General features: G+C 45.5%; 2 protein-coding genes and 1 long non-coding RNA gene across 3 annotated transcripts; 1 reads left to right on the top strand and 2 right to left on the bottom strand.

The window, feature by feature from the left end:
• Positions 1-1,500: 1,500 nt before the first annotated feature.
• Positions 1,501-15,635, bottom strand: LOC130388182 (zinc finger protein 335-like). Its single transcript, XM_056597591.1, is given in 33 exon segments — positions 1,501-1,638; positions 1,815-1,919; positions 2,025-2,081; positions 2,468-2,551; positions 2,774-2,847; positions 2,850-2,859; positions 3,001-3,095; positions 3,446-3,586; positions 3,889-4,000; positions 4,002-4,034; positions 4,414-4,611; positions 4,899-5,013; positions 5,942-6,009; positions 6,011-6,175; positions 6,268-6,356; positions 6,453-6,552; positions 7,300-7,316; positions 7,319-7,522; positions 7,930-8,090; positions 8,311-8,353; positions 8,356-8,386; positions 8,543-8,659; positions 8,788-8,806; positions 8,937-9,049; positions 9,365-9,542; positions 10,075-10,333; positions 10,656-10,853; positions 10,951-11,139; positions 11,383-12,606; positions 12,877-12,954; positions 13,536-13,812; positions 14,450-14,643; positions 15,514-15,635. Coding segments are annotated over 32 exon segments (4,884 nt in total). The 5' UTR covers positions 14,642-14,643; positions 15,514-15,635.
• Positions 15,636-16,089: 454 nt separating this feature from the next.
• Positions 16,090-20,778, bottom strand: LOC130389674 (matrix metalloproteinase-9-like). Its single transcript, XM_056599570.1, has 13 exons — positions 20,446-20,778; positions 20,007-20,233; positions 19,689-19,837; positions 19,464-19,592; positions 19,139-19,312; positions 18,840-19,013; positions 18,549-18,722; positions 18,274-18,429; positions 17,985-18,156; positions 17,742-17,875; positions 17,309-17,459; positions 16,820-16,923; positions 16,090-16,703 (listed from the first exon to the last, which is right to left on the bottom strand). The coding sequence occupies exons 1-13, from the start codon at positions 20,578-20,580 to the stop codon at positions 16,579-16,581; spliced, it is 2,004 nt and encodes a 667-aa protein (XP_056455545.1). The 5' UTR covers positions 20,581-20,778; the 3' UTR covers positions 16,090-16,578.
• On the top strand, positions 16,741-22,036 carry LOC130389681 (uncharacterized). Its single transcript, XR_008896587.1, has 3 exons — positions 16,741-18,826; positions 20,013-20,227; positions 20,466-22,036. It is a non-coding gene; the product is annotated as an uncharacterized LOC130389681 (long non-coding RNA).
• Positions 22,037-24,008: the final 1,972 nt, after the last annotated feature.

The following is a 24,008-nucleotide window of genomic DNA, read 5'->3' as shown; positions in this document are numbered from 1 at the left end:
AAATGATCAGTTTATTGCTTGAATATATTGTTGATTGGAGTTTTTATGAAATACATTTTCTCTACAAAAACATTGACAAAGAATATTGACATTTCAGAGTTACGTTATCTCTTCATAGCTCTATCTATGTAAATGGGGTGGCGGCTGGTGATTACATTTGTGGGTGGGGTGTGGTCAGGGACTGGGGGTCTGGGAGTCCTCCCCCTGAACATTTTTAATCTGGTAGATGCGATTTTAATTTAAATGAAGAGTTTTAGACCAGTGTCCACTACTTGTTAAGAAATGTAGCCCTCCTATCTTTCTGACTTGCAAATTAGTCAATGACTTTCTAATTAAAGTCTGTCTTCTCAGGCACAAGCTTTTCCTCCCTGGATAGGATATCTAAAGCATTCAGCCTGTCCTGGGTCATGGTGTTCAGGAGGAAGGTTTTAATTCTCTTCAGAGTTTAAAAACACCTCTCAGCCTTTGCAGTGGACATGGGTGTGATGATCATATTTTAAGTAGCGTGACAGTCTCTGAAAATACCTCTGACAAGTTAATGTCCATAAATAACATGAAAAAGGTCCACAGCACGACAACAGGACTTGAATTCCTTCTTCCCGTAGATGACTCAGCTCCGTCCAAAGCGTATATATGCCTTTAAAGCGGAACTCAATGCAAGTTCAGGGAATGAATTGTAGTACTCAAAACCTATTGACCTGCAGCAGGTGCCACTGATGAGGTGGTCTGTGAAGGCCAAACGTTCCTTGGTATTTGTGCAAAATATGAACGCAATAACTACTCTTCAAGAATGGTTGTGTAGTTTAAGAATGTTCTTTATGGTTTGAATGATTGATGGGAGTCAGTGAGCAATTAACTTGAAAAATTCAAACATTTAGAAAAAGATTATCCATCAATTCTCTACAAGGTCAAATTAAACGAACAAACAAATTGTTAAAACATTATTTTTAAAACTTTATTGGTGGCTCTTTATTGTTTTCTTCCCCCATGACCTAGTAAACAGTTTGATTTCATTCAGCAATGAATGTTTCCCCCACCCATCATGAAAGAGACTTAGTAGTACAAATTACCCATAAGCAGTTGCCACAAAAGCTAATCATCAGCCAAATTGTATCCTTTTTTTTACAGATCAAAAATAAAACACTCTGCGTGCATGTTACTGTTTGTAACTGAAAGTTTCAGTACATTCTCAATAACATAAAGATCTCTTCTTATCCAAATTGATTTGCAAATCAAAGCATTCGAGGCACATGGACGTGGATCCGTGTAAATATTTACACAGCAGGCCTATCTTGCTGACGTGCATCCTAAATGAAGAGTTCCTACGATTTAAATTAAAAAAGATGTTCCTCAATTCTAAATGTACAAAAGCCATTTATCTTTTTTTAACAGTGCAATTCAATCCCACCCAAACCCCTATGTGACAATCCCAGGAAGCTTAAACGGACGATCGAAACGGTGAGATCTGTCGGTGTTCCTTTGGTCGTGTCAGAATGGTCCTCACGGCTGGGCCTCAGTGATGTGGATGACGTCGTAGTGGATGCCTTGCTTGCTGGAGCTGCTCCAGCTGTTCGAGCCGTGGCCTCTGTTGTGTACACCGTCTGGGACCTCGACCATGGCTGCTGCATCCGCCACTGGCTAATAATAGTTTCAAAACAAAACTATTCAACCACCCCTGTGTGTGTGGTGGTGTGTGTGGTGTTGTGTGGTGTGTGTGTGTGTGTGTGTGTGTGTGTGTGTGTGTGTTTGTGTGTGTGTGTGTGTGGTGTGTGTGTGTGTGTGTGTGTGTTGTGTGTGTGTGTGTGTGTTCTAACCTTTGACGGCAGAATGGCCGCAGCCTCCAGCTCTTCTGGGATGACGATCTGCTGCTTGGAGCTGATAGGCAGGTACTGGATCTGACCGTCATGACTCACTGCAATCTGCACACAGAACAGAAAGAGGAGAGAAGCATTCAGTCTCGACTTGGTTCCCTCTGCACCCTCTGAGTGATCAGAGAGAAAGATAGTATTTAAGGTTGAACCCACCTGTTCCTGCAGAAACGACCCGTCGTGTTCATACTGGATGATCTGTCCATCTGCCATCTGGGGAAAAGAGACAACGTTAAAAAAATACATCGCAGCCCCCCTGCAGCTGGAGTTCTCTACGCAGACAGATCGGAGACCCCGCCTCTCAACTCTAGTTCAAAGCATCATTCAAAACCAACCCTTTTGTTTTCTACCGTTTAATGTCTCACCCTCCGCCTCCCTCTGTCCTGCTTTCTGCTATCTGCTATCTGTAGACTATTGAATATTCTCCTGCGTCTTTTTTATGGATTTCTGCCTTTTTTTACTTTCATTAAGTCTTCTAGAAAAGCGCTATATCAATTTAATCTATAGGATTAGTGGTGGTAGATAATTGGTCAAGCAAAAAATGCATGTCATTTAGGTCATGATCTCCCAGGCTTCACAGGCCAGGCTGTGGTCCATACCTGGATGTGGTTCCCATCGCCCAGCACCACGTACTCCTGGGGCAGCAGGTGCTGCACGCCGTCCTCTGAGATGATGTACTGCACCTGGAGGGACCACATCGTTAAGGAACAGCCTAAGTCTGGCATCAGGGTTTTCAGGACAGCATGGAGGGCAATGGGAAGATACACAAAGTGACACGCTCCAGAGTCAGCGTGGGGAAGCACTTGGTTTATAAACCTGGCTGCTTACCTGCAAAATGGAAACCTATATTTTACTGTTTAAAAATCTTTTTGGGAGGTAAATGTCCTCTTCAAAGCGAACCCTACCTCAGTCACGTGATTGTCTCCCGACATCAGCTGCTGAACAGTCTGTCCATCCATGGTGGTGATCTGCTGGATTAAGACCCCTCCTCCTAAAAAACATCCATCAATCAATTCATCAATCATTCGGTTATAAACCCACCCACCAATCAATGCAAAGAATAAGATCTTAACAAACATGGCTGGATAAGTGAAGGAGCCCCAGAAGAGTCGGTGCGCTGTCAAGCTCGTACCTGGTCGGACAGGGACTGCTCCTGGGTCATGATGACGTGCTCCTGCCCAAGGGCCTGGAGCCTCTCCTGGGTGAGCACCTGGCCCGACTGTAGGGCTGCTGGCAGCATGGACACAAAGCACCAACCGATCAACACTCACCGTCACCCGTATCAAGTATCACAACAAAGGAACAAAAGTGTTGCTAATAAAGGTTTTGGGGTTGAACCATAATATGACCAGGCGGTTGGCCTACCAGTCTCGAGCACGATGCCTTAACCCCTACCTGGTTCATGAAATCTACACTCATTCACTGTAAGTCGCTTTGCATAAGAGCATCAGCCAAACGACCAAACTGTAAATAGTATATAGTCCTAGTTATGTTGCCTTTCATGTGCCTAGTGTTGTGCCAGGTGTGAGTTGTATTCATTCAGCCGGTTGCATCGTGTGATGGTTGCGTTTGCCTACACTGCAGTGTGGCCAGGGCTTCCTCGTCGTTGTGGACGATGATCGTCTGCTGCTGGGGTGTCTGGGCGCGGCTCTTGCGCACGGCGTTCTCCTGGTTGTGCAAGCGCTCCATGTGAAACTTGAGATGGCCGTTACGGTGAACCTGGAAGGGACGGTGCAAGGGAAGGGTGTGTGGGTCAAGAGTCAAGTTTACAGCCTGAAGTGCATCCACACGGATGAGACCCATCACGCCCTCAAGCTGGGTTCACAAATAGACAGGGGGAAACCACCAAAACAAAGACCGGAAAGGGAGAACATTTGAGAAGGTATTCATTAGAGGGGACGTCTAGAATGACTGGCAGTTAAATCTGTGCCATGAGGAGCCCTGATCTGATATTCAATAGGAGAATCATATCGCTGTGACATTTAGCCATTCGGGGAGGGGCCCGGATGGTTGGGGCGCTACCTCTGTCCACACAGCTTGCAGGCGAAGGGCTTCTCGTTGGTGTGGGTCATCATGTGCCGTCGCAGGTCCTTCTTGTTCTTGGAGGCGAAGCTGCAGCTGGGGCACTTGTGGTGGCCGCAGGTATGCGTGTAGATTCATGTGGTCCTTTAATTTAAACCGGATCAAATGGTTACATAAAAGCCATTGTATAGATAGGGATACATTTAATGTGTGGTGCATGCAGGCAATATATATGCTGTTCTATCAATCAGGCATAGTATATAAATCTTACCATAAACAAGCATTAATTTAACACTAAATACTATTATTAGCATTATAAGAGTTTGCATATGTATGCTGGAATAAAGCTGATTTGAACTAAAAGGAATAGTAGCACCCCTGAAAATGGGACGTATGAACACACAACCTCAAATCCATCTGACCTCAAGTCAGATATTAACATACAGAAACACCTGTGACTGGGTAGGAAAGGATGGACGGAAGGAAGGAAGGAAGGAAGGAGAACGGAGGGGAGGCGACTCACTCTGACTTCGAGCCAGGAGGGGGCAGTGAAGTTGCAGTCGGGACACTTGAAGGTGCTGGGGTCCAAGTGCGCCCTCTTGTGGTTCTCCATGTCCGACCGGCCGTGGAAGGCCTCCATGCAGATCCGACAGGAGAAGCGCTTGGCGTTCTGACCGGGGGAGCCCCCGGCGGTGGGGGACTGAGGGGCCTCACTGCTCAACTGACAACAGCAGAAGGGCTTTATTAAAACACCACAGGAGGTTTGGGGCGTCACAGAGGGCACACCACCGAAATAAAAAACGGGTTCGACATCTCTTTTTCAACTAACACAATACATTTTAAATACAGAGAGGACAATAGAACAGAAGCATTACAAACAGTTCAAGCCAGTATAACTGACAGTATATGCTGCATTATAAACCACACATCATAACAATGAGGGACTATGTTTTTGAACCATAAAAAGCCGGTGGGTGCTCCCAAGCCGTGTGGAGCTCTTGGACATACCTCCACCTGCTGCAGCACTCCGTCAGCCAGCGTAGAGGTGAGGTAGTATTTTTCACTTTTCATGCTCTCTGACTCGCTGACGTCAATCCCGGCAGATGGACTTCCCTCATCGTTGCTGGGAAACACACGACAGTAATGAGGAATTAGGTTTGACTCAAGCCCGTAGTCATACATCCGTTCACACAGCTTGTGGCTGCATGGCAACACTATGAAATCATCACGGATTGTTACGGTGTGAGACTTGAGCTAGTGTACAAGTTGTACAATACTAGTGTACTAGTTGTTTCTCTTGTTTGCCTCCCATTTACCTAACAGCATTGGGTAAATGAAATGCATAGACATCTTTGACAGGCCTGTAATAAGCCCCTCAATTATTGTTTTCAGCCCGACTGAAATCATTGGATGTCTGTCTACCTAACTAACAGACTAACTGCACACACTCTTCCCGTGCCCTCATTGTGCATGACTGTGGTCTACTGGAAGCCTAGGCAGACGTATTGTTGAAGCTAGCAAGGAGAATACTTCCTACTACATTTTTGAAATTGTAATGGATTTTGAAGGCACTTTATTATCCCCCCAGGCCTAAAGACACTGACTGTAACGATGTTAACCAGGGGAACTATCTGAACCACCCTCTAACCGGATCCTGGTTCAGGACCTACACGCCCTACATGCTCAAAGAAGAGTTAACTGCGTGCAGCTTAGTAGAACAGACGTCTTGGGATTTCATTCTAGGTCTTGTTCTGTTTGTAGTATACTGGGTCGTTGCTCGACTCTCAGCACAAGTTGGAGTGCTCTATTCCAAAAAACATATTTCAATCATAGAACGTTACATTATCGTCAGATGGTGACTTCAGTTTGAGACCCCTTTAGACCAGAGTCTAGATTCTGAGTGGGTTAACCTAGCTCTGCCAGCCTGGATCAGAGGTCATGCCATGTAGACACTAGGTTCTAAGTGGGTGATCCTAGCTCTGCCTACACGCATCAGGGATCATGCCATGCGGACAGCAGATTCTAAGTGTGGTCCACAGTGACACCCCTACCTGTATCCCGGGTCCGGGCTGTTGATCTGCTCGACAGCCTGCTCCACCACACTAAAGTCCCCCACCCGCCTCGTAGGCCTCCATGGCGATCTGCGCTAGCTCCGTCGTTTCAATGGCGCCCGCCTCCTCAAAGGCCTCCTGCATCACCGTGTCGCCGCTCTCGGACACGTGGAAGGTCACCACCTTTTGGGTGGACCCGTCGGCGGCCTTGGTGTCGGTCTTCATCACCGCCACCTGGTGGACAGAACCCATCAGAGAGGGTGAGGTGGATGCGTCGTCTGGTTGGGTGGTGGTGGTGGGACGTTTTCTTCCCGGTCCACTGGTACCTGTAGAGAGTTGCCCACCAGCTCCCGGGCGTTGCTCATGTTCAGCAGCAGGTCCAGGGCGTTCTGGGCCGACAGGTCGCTGGGTCCCGCTGAGGGAGGGACGGGGGGGAGGGACTTCTTAATAACAACAACTACTAATTACAATTGAAGAAGACGTGGTTAATATGTGTGTAGATACCACTCACCTGATTCATAGATAATGGTGGTGTTTCCATGTGCATCTTGGGAGACGGAGGCCTTCCCTAACCCCTGGATGGGCTGTAACGTGGAAGGATCTAGCGCCACCTAGTGACAAGAGAGGGCAAGGGGTTATTTATAAAGCAGGTAAGACACAACAAGCTTCAGACAGGGAGCCGTCCTACGCTTGGAACCTGGCTGAATCCCATGACTCACCACTTGGAAGAGAAGCACAGTGGTGTATTTTGGGCCTAACTCTCTGTAATAGCTCCAGAATAGATGGGTGGTGATGGAGGGTGGGGGATGTCGTAGACAGCCATCACCGCTACCAGTGCATGAATATATGTGGTTAAATGAGTGGAGTGGGCCAGATAAAGCACCATTAAACACAATCCATTGAATTATCTTCCCCTTTTCTGCTGACACCAGTGATTCATCAGGCTGTGATGTCAATGTGGTGGAGTGCTTCAGTTACCCACTCCTGCAGCAGACACAGATGACTCACAAATGGTAAATGGGAAATGGACTGCATTTATAAAGTGCTTATTTGTAACCAGAGGCCCCCAAAAGAGCTTTAAAATATTGCCTGACATTCACCCATTCATGCACACATTCAAACACCGACGGCGGGGTCAGCCAACGCAAGGCGACAGCCAGCTCGTCGGAGGCAGTTAGGGTTGGGTGCCTGGCTCAGGGCGGGCTCATAGTGGCGCGCGAGCCAAAATGTTCCGCTTGCACCCTCATACCCTTAAAGTTACCTCATTGAGACCCTTCGGTGTACCCGTGTGCCTCTTCATCACGCACCGCAAAACGACAACCACCGTGGGGCGAAAGGGGGAGGCGGTCGGTACTCACGATGGTGTTCTGCAGCACGGCGGCGCCTCCTCCTGCTGCTGCTTGAGCTCCTCGATCTGCTGCAGGGTGAAGAAGGGCTGGCGGCGGCGGCGCGCCGGCTCCTCGGGGTGCGTGGCGCTCCAGACCTCGAAGGCCTCGGGGTGGCGGCACTGCACGTGCAGCCGCAGGTTCTTGCGGTGCTTGGTGGTGAAGTGGCACAGGCCGCAGGAGAACGGCTTCTCACCTGGCCGGAGAGGGACGCACATGGACGGTTGAATGGATTTGTTTTCACGGAGAGGCCGGGGGAGGGAGATTGGGTGGATGAATAGCTAATCTAAGGTCTAATAGTTTGACTTTGTTGAAGCAGAACTCGTTGGGGCGGGGTACGGAGCCTAGGCCTCATTTCAGTTATCCCTTGTTTCGTTACGGAGATAATCAACAGAAGAGAAACTGATTCTAATAGTGTAGAAGACAGGTGCTAGTCTAAACAGTGTTGGAACCTTGACAGACACATTTTTTTACATCTCTGTCCATCCAATGATTTACTGATGTGGTAGCACTTAAAACAGTGTCTTCACATGGTGGGACCTAGGACTGATCATGGACAGTGAGCATATTCTTTAGAGTTGATATGGCTTGTGTCCTACTGACCGGTGTGCTTGATGGCCAGGTGGGACACCAGGAACTCCTCCTTGGACGTGGAATACTGGCAGTAGTCACACTTAAAGGGCTTGTCGTTGGTGTGGGAGAGCTGGTGGTTGAGCAGCATTTTCTTGTTGTCACACGTGTAGTCGCAGTACTCACACTTGAACCTGCCACACGATAACCTTAACGTTAAAAGGAGGATTAAAAAACAAAAAAAAGGGATCACATGCAGATGCTTGTGAAAAGATGGACATTTGCAGTTGGGAAATGTAATGCAAGGGAGAAGTGGGTAACGGGGGCTGGAGAACAGGGTTTCATAATCGTGGAATTTCTTTGATGCAATGACAACAAGGACAACAAAGGAAGTGCTCGTAATGTAATACTGACTGGCTGTCTCCAAGACTTTGGATGTGGGTCAGCAGATGCATTTAAACGTGTACCGCTTCTTGAAGGATTTGCCACACTGTCAAGGTGAAAGAGAGGACGGTGTTACAAAGAAACCAAACAAAATGCCATCAACCTGGATATTGTACAAATATAATGCAATTACAGTAATATAATTGATAACATGAAGGTCAACAGATGAATCCGGTAGGGAGGTGACTGGGGGAGGGCTGACCTTATCACACATGTGAGGTTTCTCAGTGCTGTGGGTCTTCATGTGCTGGGTGAGTCTCTTTTGCATAGGGTAGACCCTGTGACAAATTGGGCACGGGAACTGGGAGATTTTTGGAAGCTGAGATAGGGGACGGGTAGAGATTAATTAACAGCTCAGGTCAACATAACAGAGATTTTTGTTGCCGCTGCAACAGCAAACAAAAACCTTAAATTCTATTTAAGTTACAAAATAAAAATAATTCTTACCATTTCCATTTTTCTTTTCCTATAAGAAAAACGAGAGTAGATTAGCAGAACTACAAGTAAAACATAAGTTTACACAAAACATGTCCCGGTGTCTTGTCTGTATTGGTTGTTCTGAACAGCTAGTGCGTATGCAGATCTATGGCACTTGCTTCTCTTTGTTGTGGACGGCGGAGTGGCGCAGAACATCCTTGTTATACACGCTGCTGTAGTCACACTCCTCACACTTGAACGGCTTCTTGCCCTCATGGTTAAACATGTGCTCCTGCAATAGACGGCCACAAACCATCACAACCACAATACATCTAATTCATCGTCGTGGACCTTATGAATTAATTCATCTTCTTATAGTTTACCTCTACATTTCTTTTCCCTTTTTTGGAAATGATTGTAAAAATGTTTTATCTACAACACGATCAATAAAATCTATGTGGTTAAACATTAACATAACGGTTGTAGGTTTCCCTACCTATTTAAAGCATGCCTTTGTTTTTATTATGCATGTTTCTTATGCATAACCGCTCCTTGCATTGCTACTCACCGTGCAGGGGGCAGCTTGTGCAGAGTGCCACGGACTGACCTTGAGGGAGGACCAGCGCTTGCAGTGGTAGTTGCACTGCAGACACTTGAAGAGCTCGGGCTCGTTGCCCTCGTGGGAGTCCACGTGGAAGCGCAGGTCCTCCTGGGACAGGAAGCGCGAGCCGCAGATCCAGCAGTTATGGGGCCTCAGCAGCGGCTTGAGGGATTTGTAATAGCGACTGGAAGATAGTGGGGCAGTGATGAGCTTAGGGCGAGAACTAATTATGAACACTATTTTGTAATTGAGCAGATGATTACATCCAGAGTAAAGTACAATGAATTCAGATCAATGGAGCAAATTAGGGTACGGTATCTTTCTCCACAATTCCAAAAAATAAGGCTGTTGACATTGGGGATCAAACCCAGTACCATTTGACTGAGAGTCAATACCCCTAGCATCTACACAATCCTGCTCCCCAGATAATGAGTGATATAAACACAAACATTAAGGCCCAATCCCATTTCTACCTCTTACCCCTCCCCCTTGTTTTGAAGGGGTATGGGGAAGGGGTAAGGGGAAGGGGGAAGGGGTAGAAATGGGATTGGGAAATGGGAATAAGGCCCAATCCCATTTCTACCCCTTACGCCCCTTCAAAACAAGGGGGAGGGGTTATGGGGAAGGGGTAAGGGGTAGAAATGGGATTGGGCCTAAAACATTATGACTGTAGGAAAGAAATTCCGGGCATGGTGTCAAAATCACAAAGCTCTTACTTGCGGTTCATGTATCTTCTATACTTCTTCCGGAGGAACCTCTTGGAGGGCCGTCCTCTTTTCTTAGGGAAGTCCTCCTCCTGCCCGGCGTTTGAGGACGGGTCTTTGTTCTCGGAGTCTGATTGGCTGACCGAGGGCTCAGCCGCGTCTGGAGATCCGTTTTCTGTGGGAGCATTGCCCAGGCCAGAAGTACTGGCCTCATCAGGGTCCGCAGCCTCCATCTCCAGTTTGAGCTTCTTGGCAGGACTGCCCTCTTCTTCTGGAAGAGGCGAGCGTATAATATGAGTCGCTGGTGGAGGTGCATGGAGCTTTATGTAAAGGCAGGACTGTGGCCCAGGCCATGAACTCGTCCATGCCCATTGGGCCACAGTTTTGTTTAGATTCCTATCCATAAGTAACACTATGCTCCCACCAGTCACACGTCAACCGATTCACATTAATGATCATTCGTTGCATAAAAAGTGTCCTGCTTATAGAGTAATTACTTAATGATGTAATTGCGGCACATCGTTTTTTCCTCTTCCTATTTAAAATCGGAATAAATCACTTTATCAGGCTATGAATGGTTTGTTTGCTCTCACCGATCCCCTCTCTACTGCCGTAGCCCTCCTCCACCAGGCTGAACTTCCTGGGACGGCCCACCTTGCGGCGAGGGCGTCCCTGTGAGGAGGAGGAAGAGGGAGAGGAGCAGATTGGAGGAGGAAGATGGGGGGGCTTCACAGTAGTGGGTTGCGGCTTGCAGCTGTTTTCTTCGTCAGCTGGGTTATAGTCGCTATCCTCTGGGGGGGGGGGGGGGTAATAATGTAATGAGCACAAGAGGGAAATATGTACAAGTACATTAATGGCGTTCAGCACATGGTTTAAAAGCAGCCGGACCTGCTGGGTCGTCGATGGCCCCGGCGTCCACCACCTCGTCGTCCTCTTCCTCTGCCGGCGGCGGCGGCGGCTCGTCCGCCTTGTGCCTGGCGGCCCTCCGCTCCTCGGCCGCCTCCTGCTCCGCTTTCCGCCGGGCCAGGGTCTCGCTCTTAGGGGGCCGTCCACGCCCTCGCTTCTTCTGAGCACCCCCTGCAGAGCCAGCACCGAGGACAAGACGAATAATATTTATTACATTGTTCTAGATTTACTCATTTTACTTCTAGCCTAAGCGGCTTGCGGGTGAGACAATTCAAGCCAATTCAATTCAAATTTGAAACCAATAATGTGAGAGCTGCTTGAGAGCTATATGAATCAGGAAGAGGCGGGTCTTTAGTATTGATTTCTGACTCAACACCGAGCAAGATGTCACTCACTATGGATCAGAACCAATACCTGCGCTTCTGAAGTGCTTATCCCGCATGTGGTTTATGAGGGTGTCTTTGGACGTGCTCTTGTACGGACACATCTTGCACTTGAACTGCTGCACGATCACCACCTCCATCATCTCCTCCAGCTCCGCCAGGTTCGGCTGGCGGTCCCCACTGCCCTCCGCCATCTCTACCGACATGTCCGAGTCCCCCAGCCGTCCGGGCGTCACCTCGGGCCCCTGGGAGCCCTGGGGCTCTTCCCTGCTGGGGTCCAGCATCGGCCCCAACTCCGGTTCTGGTTCTGGTTCTGGCTCCGGCTCTGGGTCCGGGTTGGCGTTGTAGGTGCCGCTGCTGCTGATGAAGGGCCCCGGCTGGCTCTCGCTGCTCTCCAGGGCCTCTGGCAGCCCGCCGGACCCCGCGGTGTCCGCCATGGGGTGGTGGTGGTTGGAGGAGGAGGAGGAAGAGCCTTCGTCCGCGTAGACCTCTCCGCTGTTCTCCACATAGCAGTTCAGCGGATGCTGCTGCTGCTGCTGCTGCTGCTGCTGGTGGGAGTGCTGTGGCCGATCGAGGTCGTGGGTTTCAACGTCGAAGCCACCAAAGTCGTTGTCGTTGTCGTCCTCCTCCTCGTCCTCTTCCTCGTCGTCCTCGTCGTCGCTCACGTGACTCCCGACGGTGCAGTGAGAGTAGCCCGGCTGCTCCGAGTCGGCCGCCGCCACGCAGTCCCCTCGGTACTCGCCGGGGTACTGGCGGCCCGTCTGCGCGCCATGGTCGGCGCTGCTGTCGATGTAGCCCCGCGGACGCTCCACCTCCGCCTCGCCGCCGCACTCCAGGTACTCCTCGCTGCACTCCACCACGTAGTGGCCGTGGCTGGTGGGGTTGGAGTCCGCCCCGCTGCACTCCACGTAGCCGGGCAGGTCCCGGTCGCCCCCGCTGTAGTCGGCGAAGCCCGACCCGGAGCGCGTTTGGTCGGGCTCGTCGCCGGAACACTCGCCGTAGGCGGACGAGGAGGATTCGCCCGTCTGGTCGGGGCCGCAGTCCATGTACTGGGAGGGGTGGGAGTGCTCGGGCTGGTCGGGCCGCTGGTCGCCGCTCTCCTCGGCGTAGCCCGAGTATCCGGCCCGGTAGCTGGGCTCCAGGTGGCCGTGCAGGTCTCCCTGGTCCACGCAGGTCGAGGTCGGTCCCTCTCCGGACGCCTCGGTGGCTGATCTGCTGGACAGTGCCGAGGACATCTGGGCTACCATAGGAGCACCTGGTGGAGAGACATGGCATAGGTGGCCACTCAAACACAGGTCGAAAGCAAAATACTCAAACCTGTGGCCCGTTTGAGGGTAAGCCCCCTCTAGTCCTTCTTAAACTTAAATTGTCATAATGGTTATCTAAAAATTGTCCAACTAAAACAAAAAGGTACCATGTGATGTAATTAGCTATTCAACACTAAGAAGAAAGGAGCAACGCAATTGAAGTTGAATAGATGTATTGAGGAGAAATATTAAACCACATAAGGATACACCTAGCTTACCGTCATCCGGCCCTTGCAGTATCAGATACTGGGTGGTCTCTGCTCCTCCATCTTCTGCACTTGTTACTGCTATGCATCCTACGAAACATATCACACCAGAGTCAAGAATCCTTAGTTGATTTTTAAGTAGGGTGAAGCCAAACGGTTTCTATTTTGGGTTGTTTGTTTGTTTATTTTTAATAAAAAATGAACATGAAATGAAAATGTCTTATATGATCATCCACATAGTAATCTAGCAATCTATCTATGTGCATATCAAATGCAAAATTGCTCATTATAATGCTCCAACCCAACAAAGATACTATCTTAGAATGGGTCATAACCATTGGGATAACACGCCCCTCCTTCGGTGAGCTATTATTTCATTAGTATGTTTGCTTTAGCTTTCTGCTAAATCTTAAACACATTGCACTTTCTACAATGCATTAAAAAATTGCACTTTGCCTTTGTATTCTTTTACTTATCCATTTTATTTTATTGTACGACGATGTTTCTACGTGATCACTTTGAGTGTGCCTCGTGTATGAAAAGTGCTACATAAATAAATAACTTCCAGCAGACAACGGTAACTAAAACTTTAAAAGGACCCCCCCCCCCCCCCCCCCCCAAAAAAATAAAACTGTATATAATATCTCAGCGCCTACCACCTAGCCCCGTACCGTTCATAATGTCGGGTCCGATGGTCGACTCTATGATCTTGTCTATGGCGGAGCCAAGGTCTGAGGAGGTGGACGCGGTCGAGTCGGACACCATCATGGCTCCGTCAGACACCACGCTCGAGTGAACCAGCATCTGGGCCGACTCGGACACCAGCACAGACTGCGTCACCGTGGAGACGCTGGAAACGCTGGTGGACTGGGCCACCGAGGAGGAGTCCGGGAGGTGCACCGAAGACACCCGGACGTCCGTGCTTGAGCTGGTCTCCGGGACGAACAGCTTGTGGATGAAAAATAAAAAGTTGCTCAGGTGCTCAAGAGGAGGGATTGAAAATACACTCAAGTCCCTTCCGAGCAGTCAAGTGGCTAAAGTGGTTGACGACCAATCCAAAAGGAACGTATCCCCCATGTCTGCAAACTACCTGTAGGCATCCTTGAGCCAGATGCATAACCCCCTTCCTGCTCCTTATTGACAGGGAACAGAATTCGATGTAGGTTGCTTTGGATACAAGCGTCTGCTTAATCAGAATCAGCTTTATTGGCCAAGTAGGCACACATACATGGAATTTGACTCTGGCAGGTGTTGACTCTCTTTAACGTAGGTAGACGTATAAAAAATACGCCTACCATATAGGTAGACGTATAAAAAATAGACACTAGGCAACATAAATAAATATACAGACATAAGGCTGCATACTAAATTGCAAGTGGAGGTGTGACCAAGGAAGATGTAGCAGTAGTAAGGACAGTAGTAAAGGAGGGTGAACTAATGTTGAGTTATGAGTTATGAGTTAGTAAAAAGGCATTGAAGTTCTTATCAACTTCTTTGAGAACAGCCTGTACATTAGCAACACTTTTTTTGCTTTTAATTTGTATCCCCTTTTATGAACTCAAAAGAGCTTTTTAAAGGGTATTACCAAAACACCCTCAGAGCTTTGTCCCACGTGGCAGTCAGAATCTGGGATCTGTCCATGTGGAGCAGCTGCATCGCTGCTGTCTGCAGACATGGCTTCTGATGACTCCACACCCATGCCACTCTCTGAGGGCTCCTCCAGCCCAGAGGGGCCGGCATCACTGCTGCTCTCCACCTCATTCTCCTCCAAATCCATCACTGTCCGCAGAACACACAAGACATCAATGTATTACCATGTGTTAAAATACATTGTTACATACATGTCTTAGGGCATTATTTATTATTTCTCTCTTACAGAAAACAGGACGAAAATGATGTAACTAAACATCATGTATGCAGATAAGAAACAACAAAAAATTAAGAATATTTATTAAGGAATAATTGAATATATTTGTGTTTGTTTTCACACTGATTGGAGTGTGTTCCAAAAGAAAAGCACCCAGGACTGTTTGAAGAAGTTGTTTATTTGCGGGACTGGTTAAGCTATGTTTTAAAACATAATGAAAATAACACTGAAAATAAGTATGTACTTGACATGATAATATTTAAATCAAGAAGTCTTACATAGCACACATTGAGTTGTTTAGATAAAGCAGTACGTTCAATAAAGGACCAACGATGCTAAGTAAATTCACCAGATGTTGGTTTGCATTTCGTACTTCTATCCCTTACAAGGATACGCTACGACAAATCTGCAAACTGTATTCACGTTATAGTTCGGCGTTTTATCGAGAGAACACAATTAAGTCGCATGCGAAAACTATTATGGCCAGACATATTTGACTTGTACGCAGAGCTCTTGCTTGAGTGTATCATAACATACACTACAACCTTGAACACTGACTAGCTGCCTGCTAGCTATGTGGCTAATATAAACAGGCCTAGCTGTCCTTCTTCTTGCCTGCTCGGCGTCGCCATTTCCGAGCTCCTATTTTCCACTCAGGCATTCTAGAAGCTCTACTGGGGACCTCGAGGGCCTGAGCTACAACAGACCGCCCAAATGCAGTCCCTGAAGAAAATTATTTAATTTCCACCCCCCATCCCGTGATTCGCGTCTGTTTTTCTTACCGTGTGTTCACGAGTTGAATCGTATATCTAGTTGTAGGCCGGTTGAAAAGAAAATACATTTGCGAGCGGTACTTTTTCCGCCATTCTAGTCGGGCGCCATGAGTATGTCCTTGCTTCCTGTTCTTCAAACCGGATCTTATTTATCGTTAGGCTGAAAACAAACAGTCGTAGAATGTAATATATTTTTATTAAGTGATCTAAGTGCTACATTATTTTTTTAATATTCTGGTCAAACGCGGCTTTTTTAAATTCGAGATATTTGTGGACGCTTGGTGGACTATTGTGTTGAGTGGAAGGCATACTACGCAAATCGGTGCGGAGTAATACGTTCCTCGAGTAGAAGGATTTTAAAATATCAACTATCATCTGAATTTAGAGAATTTAGTGTTCGCACAATGGAACATGTATATTCCTTGGGTGTCATTTAAGCATTATCGGTTGCAGCTTCATCCCAAAATAGATTATTATATTGTCAAGTAATGCATTTATTTCATGCCTATCAATGATGTGTGCATTGTTTAAGAATTCGGTCGGGACTCTGAAACATTTAGTCGTATATTTATTGGAATTAAATGACAACTTAATACAAAATCTAATTTTATAAATAATTTTAGTGATGGAGACATGCAATGCCACCCAGTGCAAATAACTGGCATCAAGCCAAAATATACAAAACAAATAAACATTGGGCCTAACTATTGCTTTAAAAATGTATACTGAAACAGTCTGAGCCTGTCAGACATAAAACCTTATTCTGATCTGATGCAGATTCTGTTTTGGAGAGAACCGTTATGTTCCTATTCCTGCTGTTCGCATCCATAACCTGTTCACAAATGAAGAGTGATGCAACAACAAAGTCTCACACTTAAAGTACCTTAATCTGGGCCATTCAACTAAACAGTGTGTTGCTGCGTATGTGATTGCGTGGGACTAAGGACCCCAAAAATGGCAGTTAACAATTTTGCATTGCATGTGACTTCACAGTTAAAGAGGAACTGCCAACAAATTATTACTAAATGTTATTTTGATTGCATGTGTTATAAGTGTTCTTGAAGTCAGGGCTACTCAGGCCTGCAGGGCGGAATCGTCTGAACACTGGAGGAGATCATACTTGATGTAGCCAACACGGTTGACCTGGTGACGAGAATTCACACGCGTGTAGAAGCGATCATGGCAGAAGTAAAGGTGACCTGGGGTTGAGGGAGATTCAGATTGACATGTAAGATGTAGAAAACTCATCTTATGCATAGAGTACTTTGAATTTTTAATAATAGTTCAAATAATGTGTGAAACTTCAGATTTTCACCTTTGTACAGGAAAACATTGTGGACATCACTGGGAACTCCGCCGAAGACCGTGTCAGTTGTCCGAGGATATCCTCTGTCCATCGTGAGAGTCTTCACATCAAGCCTGGTAGCATGAAATACAATATAATGACCATTATTGTTTAATACAGGCAAAGCAAGTGAGTTTCTCAGAAAGTCTTGGGAAATTATTGTCGATATAACATATTCCTGTATGTAAATATTGGCTTGTATACCATTCTTCTTGTATATTGTTTCCCAGCATATATATTTTTAGCATTTTGTACTTTTGCACATTTATAAAATTGTTGGCGTTTGCTGCTGCTGGAAGTGCATTTTCCTGAGGGAACCTTCCCGAGGGATTAATAAAGTTCATATTCACCCATTCATCCATCAATCAGAGGTTTGCCTGTTTTTGTTATGTTTGCAGGTTTTCTTCAACCACCATGTTTGCACCCAAGCATAAAGGTTCAGTGCCCAGCGAATCTCACCTCCAGTAGTTCTCCCCGTTGAAGAGCAGGACTTTGCTCCCCTTTCTCTGCACGGATCCCTCCACCGTCTGAACACTGCTCGGCAGGCCCAGCTTCTCGATGCTGCGGGGTCCAAGTACCTTCTTGCCAGTGTACACCCAGAACTGAGTTCCTTTGAACACAATTGGAAACATTTATGTTAATGCAGGGGGCAGGATAGTGTAGTGGCTACTAGTGTTACAATCCCAGCCATAAGGTGCTTGGTTTGATCCTCAATGTCCGCAGCCTACCTCTGTGGGCAACATTGAACAAAATGCTTAACCCCTACTTACTCCTCAGTGCAATGTATCTTCTTCACTTTGATTGAGATAAGATAAACGTGGCTGCTAAATAATTAAATATAACTGCAATTGATTTATGTGTTTCATAAGCAAACTGAGGGAAGATCGCTCACCTGCAAAGAAGTACATCTTTTTGGTTTCCGGGTCCTCAAAGGCAGAGTCAATCTTAGCTGGCAGGGCCGGCCACCCCTCAGAAATAGCAAATGGACCCTTAGCCTTATCGCTGTTGGTCTTTTTCCAGTAATATCTGATGGAGAAAATATTATTATTAAAAGTTAGAACAAAGGCCCCGCAATTTCCAATGTATGTTTTCTTTCCTGAACGTAGACAGACAGGTACATTGCGTATTGACCTACCCATCCTTGAAGAAGTGCAGCACATTCCCAATCTCAGTGATTGCGTCAAAGGTCGTGACCTGGCAGACATCATTGTCTGGACCTACAGGTGTCGGTGTGGTGGTTGTTGTTGGTCTGGTGGTCGTCGTGGTGATGGGACCCGGGGGACTGGGGTCCGGGCCGGTTTTAGGTCCTGGGGAAATACAATTTTAGAATTGGAGGATAATGTTTGCTTGTCATCGAATTTGCAATATTTATTGAGAACTATACTGAATGATTTTTTGTTTTTATTTTAAGCAAGTGGGCTTACCGTAGAGATACTGAATGCCTTCAACGTCGTCCTCATTTAGGGAAAAGTTCTCAATGAATCTGTACATGGGAAACATAAGTGCGTCTCTGACTTTGGAGTGGTCCAGGCCCAGGGCATGTCCAAACTCGTGGGCTGCTACCAGGAACAGACTGTACCCTGGGGGGGGCAGAAAAAGAGCCACTTAAAATTAAGAAATCATCATTCAACATTCAATCTGTCATCTTATAAGAAGAAGACTCAGTGTTGCATTAATAGTCTTTTTTTTTTTTACTCACCTTGGTCAGGACAGAATCCCCATTTGGTGTCGGTGTCAAAGTTATCAGTGGTGGCACACCATAGCCTTCCGTCATTGCGTCCCTCGCTAGTGCAGGAGTCGTACGAATTCCCCTGGAACTGGAAGGGGAAGCGACAAGACTCGCCCTCTGAATTTCCTCCGACCACAGCCGTTTCTGGTGGAGCAAAGAAATTCGATTTTACAATTTTAAAAAAGTATAAGAGGAAAAAGACAATGTGCTGTGTGGGCAGTAATTCATCGATCATACACCAGGCAAAGGTTGGCTACTCACCACGACTGGGGCAAAATCCAAATTTCTTGTCGTTGTCAAAGTTGTCAGTGGTGGAACACCAGCGGTAGCCGTCATTACGGCCCTCCGTGGTGCAACTATCGTACGTCTCCCCAAGAAATACGAAGGGAAATACGCATGGTTTGTCATCGCTGTTGCCTCCGAACGTGTACAAAACTGCCAGGAGTAAACAGGAACGGATGGGAAATGATTATCGATGTTGTCAGCAATCCCCCAGCCCCCAGAAAGCTTCATTTTTAAGAGGCCATGTCATGGCCCTCAATATAAATTGTCGATCTTACGTTCACTGGGGCAGAAGCCAAACTTCTTGTCCGTTCCAAAGTCGGCTGTAGTGGAACACCATGGCAGGTTGTCGGAGCGTCCGTCCGTGGTACAGCTGCTGTACGACTTTCCGAGGAAGGTGAAAGGGAAGTGGCACAAAGCTCCCTCTGCATTGCCGTATAACGTCTTCACAACTTGTGTGGGAAAGAGGGAAAACAGAAAATAAATAGCTCGATTTTATTGCCATTAATGAAGTGACCACTAGGGGGAGGTGTTCGGTTAAATACAGCAGGGGATGTGGAAGTCGGTTCCCTCATGGAGTAATAAAGGCCTTCGTGTTCCTACCTGTCCCTTGGCCTAGGGTCCAGATCTCATCATCGTCAAAGTGGGCGTCCCCCTGGATCCCTTCGCCGGGGGGGTAGGCGTGGGCCAAGAGGCCGTCCTTTCCGTCAAATGGATACGGGTCCCCATGATCTAGCATAGACAATTGTATGAAATAGTATATCAGAACAACTCATTTTCAAATATTCAGAATTCATCATGGTAAGGATTGAAAGAGATTTGACCTACTGGCTTTCCCGAAGGATATCATGATATCGGCGGTTCCGTCAAATAGACGGGTAAAGGTGAGAGGAGTCACGTCACTCCACACCTTGAAGGCCCTGGCGAAGGCGTCGTCGGTCAGGGAGGGTGCCATATCAGGGGAGTAGTTCAGGATCCTAAAGAGGAGACAGCCATGTATCCATTAACATCACTCATAGTGGGACAATGGTGTATAAAAATGTATCTGGATACTGTTATGTAATCTACGGCACCGCATGGCGGAAGTATTGAAGCATCACCATTTCAGCAATCCTAACTATCACTTCCTGTCCCTTTTCCGCCCACCTGTAGGTGACGTCGTTGTGGTCCCATTTGAGGTCTCCGTCGAAGGACTGGTAGCTGCCAATGTCTGGGACCCCACAGCGGGGGCGTTTCATGGTGTCCAGCGTGGTCTTGTCCAGCAGTCCGGTCTCCTCCAGACCCATCTGCCTCTGCAGCGTCTTCAGAGCTTTGGACGTGGAAACATCGCTGCGCTGCGGAGACTCCATATAGCCAAACCTCTTCAGGTATTTCTGATGGTTGAGAACACAAAGACACACACAAATTAGTTCAAGGAGAGCTCACTGCAAATCAAAAATCTTTTTCGACATAGATTAGCTATGTTCATCTAAATTCAAGGCTTTGCAGCCTCGTGGGCCGATGCTTTTTTTGGGGTTAAAGCTAATTTTAAAAAAAAAAAAAGCTAACTTTCCTTAAACAAGTGATCATGCCATCTGCTACTTACATCTGCCATCTCCACGTCAGTCATGTTTTTGATGACATCTCCCGGGAAGGTGACGAACACAGACTTGACAGGAAGGCTCAACGTCTCCATTGTGCACATCCCCAAAACCAGCAACGCTATCGCAGTGGACCTCATGTTGAGGTCAAAACAAACTGAGCTGTGGCTGGAAAGAACTCAGGCAGAGAGGAGCAGATCCACTAAAAACTAAAACACCCAACAGAGTAAACTATCTCAATGTGTTGGCTTCTCTCCTTTGTTTTGACGAGTGGTGAGTGTTGTTCTCCTTTGTGCACTCCTAGGGCAGCACTGCTGTATTTATGCACCATAGAGTCTTAGTCACTAGACCTCAGCCCCTCTTACACCCAACCTCAGACCTCCCCTTTAGAAGCGTATAATGATACCCTGGAATGGAGTTCCTAACTGGCCCCATTTAGCCTTTCCAAAGAAAAAGAGAAATGTGATTGTTTTTTTCTCTTTTTGTTAAAATTTAAAGGGGGTGGATTGTTAGTTAGTGCATGGTTAATCTAATTACAGTCACTAAAACAAATGTTTCACTTCAAAATGGCAAAACAGTATTGACACATGGAATGGTTTGGTTAAAATCCCTGTTACACTTTATATGTATGTATCAATGTCCAACTGCTGTATTGACCCTACATGTGTCAATGCTTTAGTGTTTGAATAAAGGTTAGCTTCCCTCTGCCAGCTGTGGTGATTGTGTAAGGTATCACTCTTGCTGGGAACCGGATAATTGTACTCATGCAGAGGATTATTTTTTTTTATAAACGTATACTGGATAAGAACTCTTCTTATGAACAGGTCATGACAGTTTTAGGAAGAAAAAAAAACATCTTGCATTACCATGTCTACAACAAGCTCAAAAGCTTAAATTTGATTTCTAAAAAAAGTGGACAAATTGGACAAACAAACTACAAAATGGTGTTTGTATGGAAGCAAATATAGGAACATGATAACAACCTTATGATTGTCTAGAACCTGACCCTTTTTTGTAAGTATAAATGCATTTTTACAATTATTTTGATGAGAAGACTCGTCAAATTCCCAAATATTTGGAACGCAAAATGATGGAGCAATAAAATCCTAGTAAGTAGATGGCGATATTTTTGTCTACATATGCAGGAAATAAATGTTATATCATAGCTAGTCTATGTCGAGATGAATGCAATTTCAAACTTGAGGATCAATGCTCCTCAAGTCAGGTCTGAGCTTGGAAAGACAGCTTTTTGCTTCAGTGCCACTTACTCCTGGAACAACTTACAGCAACAAATTACAATTAATACCTTCATATCCTATATCCAATTTAGACATATTATCTTAAATCTGCCATCTCTACCTGTAACTGTTTTAATAAAGCTATATCACTTATTTCATTTTAATTCCAGCCATTCTACACCTCTGTGTAAATGTTCAAATTGTTTTTAGTTTTTTTTCTCTTCATCAGTTGTTGTATAGGCCTATTTTATGTATTTGCATTGTTTATTGTGTATGTATGGTTGTTTTTGCTTTGCATTTGTTTGACTCGACATCATTGCAAATGAGGGTCACCCCTGAATTGATCTTTCGAGTATAAATAAAGGTTAAATGAAAAATGAAATGAATGTGAGGTATATTTTACATAGAGGCCATGTTTCCTTCTTCTTTCCATACTTTCAAAACACTTAACAGTTTAATATTTTATGGCGCTAATACAGGCCTATGAGCTTTGCTAAATTAATAGTTTTACTTATTATGTTGGTCTGCACAATTGTTGTGGACAAGTGACGCAGTTATTACGTTTGAATCCGTCGTTCCATGTTATTATGACACACGTTGCCACTGAAATTACCAACCTTACCATTGTATTGTCACTATGAATCATCATGATTAAATATGCCTACCCAGTCACATCTCATGATGAAGTCAAACATTAAACTTGAAAACGAACCACAACATGAAAGTTATCCATTCAAATGTTTGTTGAGAAATAATTTGCAGACGTAACTCAAACTTTACATTCATTTAAAGGTATTATGTTAAACATTCACAATAGGGAAAATGCCTTCAGTGGATCAAACATGCTGGTTGGATGTTATTGGTTGTTACTTGTCAATGAAATGGAGAAGGGACCAATTATCAAATGGCCTGAATCATATATTAATGATTAAATGAACAATACAACTTTGAATGAATAATTCCCAGAAACGCAGATACGTTTAATTTATATTCAACTCCAAGCTCCCATCCTCTCAAGATGATTCAAGGGCAAATGCAAGGGTGTTGTCAAGGATATACTATAAAAGTCTGTCATCATACAGTTACAAGGGCATTTAAAAGAAGGAAATTAAAACCATTGAATCCCTCTTAAAAACACATTTTATGAACATTCTTGTATATTTTACCAGTGAAGCTCAACAGCAGTAACCTTAATGGAGTTATTCATCTTCATTAAAGTTTATATTTAGGAAATGGTTTTTTAATGCTGTCTGAGCAATGTTTTCATTTATATGTGCCTTAGTGCAGGCATAAATTACATCAGATTTTTTGGTTCTCATTCCTCATCAGAAATGTCGTTCATGTAATTTGACCAAGAACTGTTTATCTTTTTTTATGATAGCCTGAATATTCTGGTGTTATTGCAGTTCACTGGCCAGGTTTTATTTACACTGCATGAGCATCTTGGGCCAACTTCAACCAGAATCCCCAGCACACACTGTCTATCATCTCATGATGTTTTCACGCTCATAGAGACACAATCACAAGGTTATTTCTGCCTCTGTGTGGCTCCCCGGAGCATCCCCAGGCCTGCTTTGAAATCGTCGGCCACTGATTTTACATGGCGTCAAAGGCTTATGAACATGGCTCCATGAATGTAAACACACGCCATATTTCATTTGGTTCTGCCACTTCTTGCAAACAAACACGTCCGCACTGACGCTTAAAATATTAACATTGTTGTTGTTGGGCTTCGCTTCCAAATTTAGCCTGTATCTCCATGCATGAGTCTGTTGGTACACAGCACGCAGCCAGACTACGTCATGAGTGCATGAGTGGAAAACATGATGGTTGAGAAGTCGGCCCTTCATGTCAAAACGTAAACATAGATGGAATGTATAGGATTAGGTTCACTTCTTTGGTAGTGTAATAAGGGTCCTAAAATATAAAACAAGACATTGATAACTTTGTAAGTGTACAGATTGTTTATTAAAAAGGACATTTTATACACACAATACCATCAGTAGTTCACCCGTCGACGCCATCTTGTTTTTAAGACTCGATAAGATTGCCGAACACAGAGCTTGCGTGTTGTTGACGGATGGCACAATCTCTGTGTTTGTCAATCTACTTATGGAGTCTTAAATACTATACTACCAAAGAAGTGACGGGCTACTTCTAGCCTTTTAATAATAATAATAATAATAATAAACTTTATTTATATAGCACTTTTCAAAACACAGTTACAAAGTGCTGAACAATAAAAATACAATTAAAACAAAGAGCATAAAATACATGTGATGTACAGAAAGAAGACAGGATAAAAACAAAGGCAGGCTCAAATGAAATCT

This window comes from Gadus chalcogrammus, chromosome 1, assembly GCF_026213295.1.
Source record: "Gadus chalcogrammus isolate NIFS_2021 chromosome 1, NIFS_Gcha_1.0, whole genome shotgun sequence".
NCBI classification, from domain to species: domain Eukaryota; kingdom Metazoa; phylum Chordata; class Actinopteri; order Gadiformes; family Gadidae; genus Gadus; species Gadus chalcogrammus.
The sequence above is the reverse complement of the archived record's forward strand: the minus strand, read 5'-3'. Positions and strand labels throughout refer to the sequence as shown.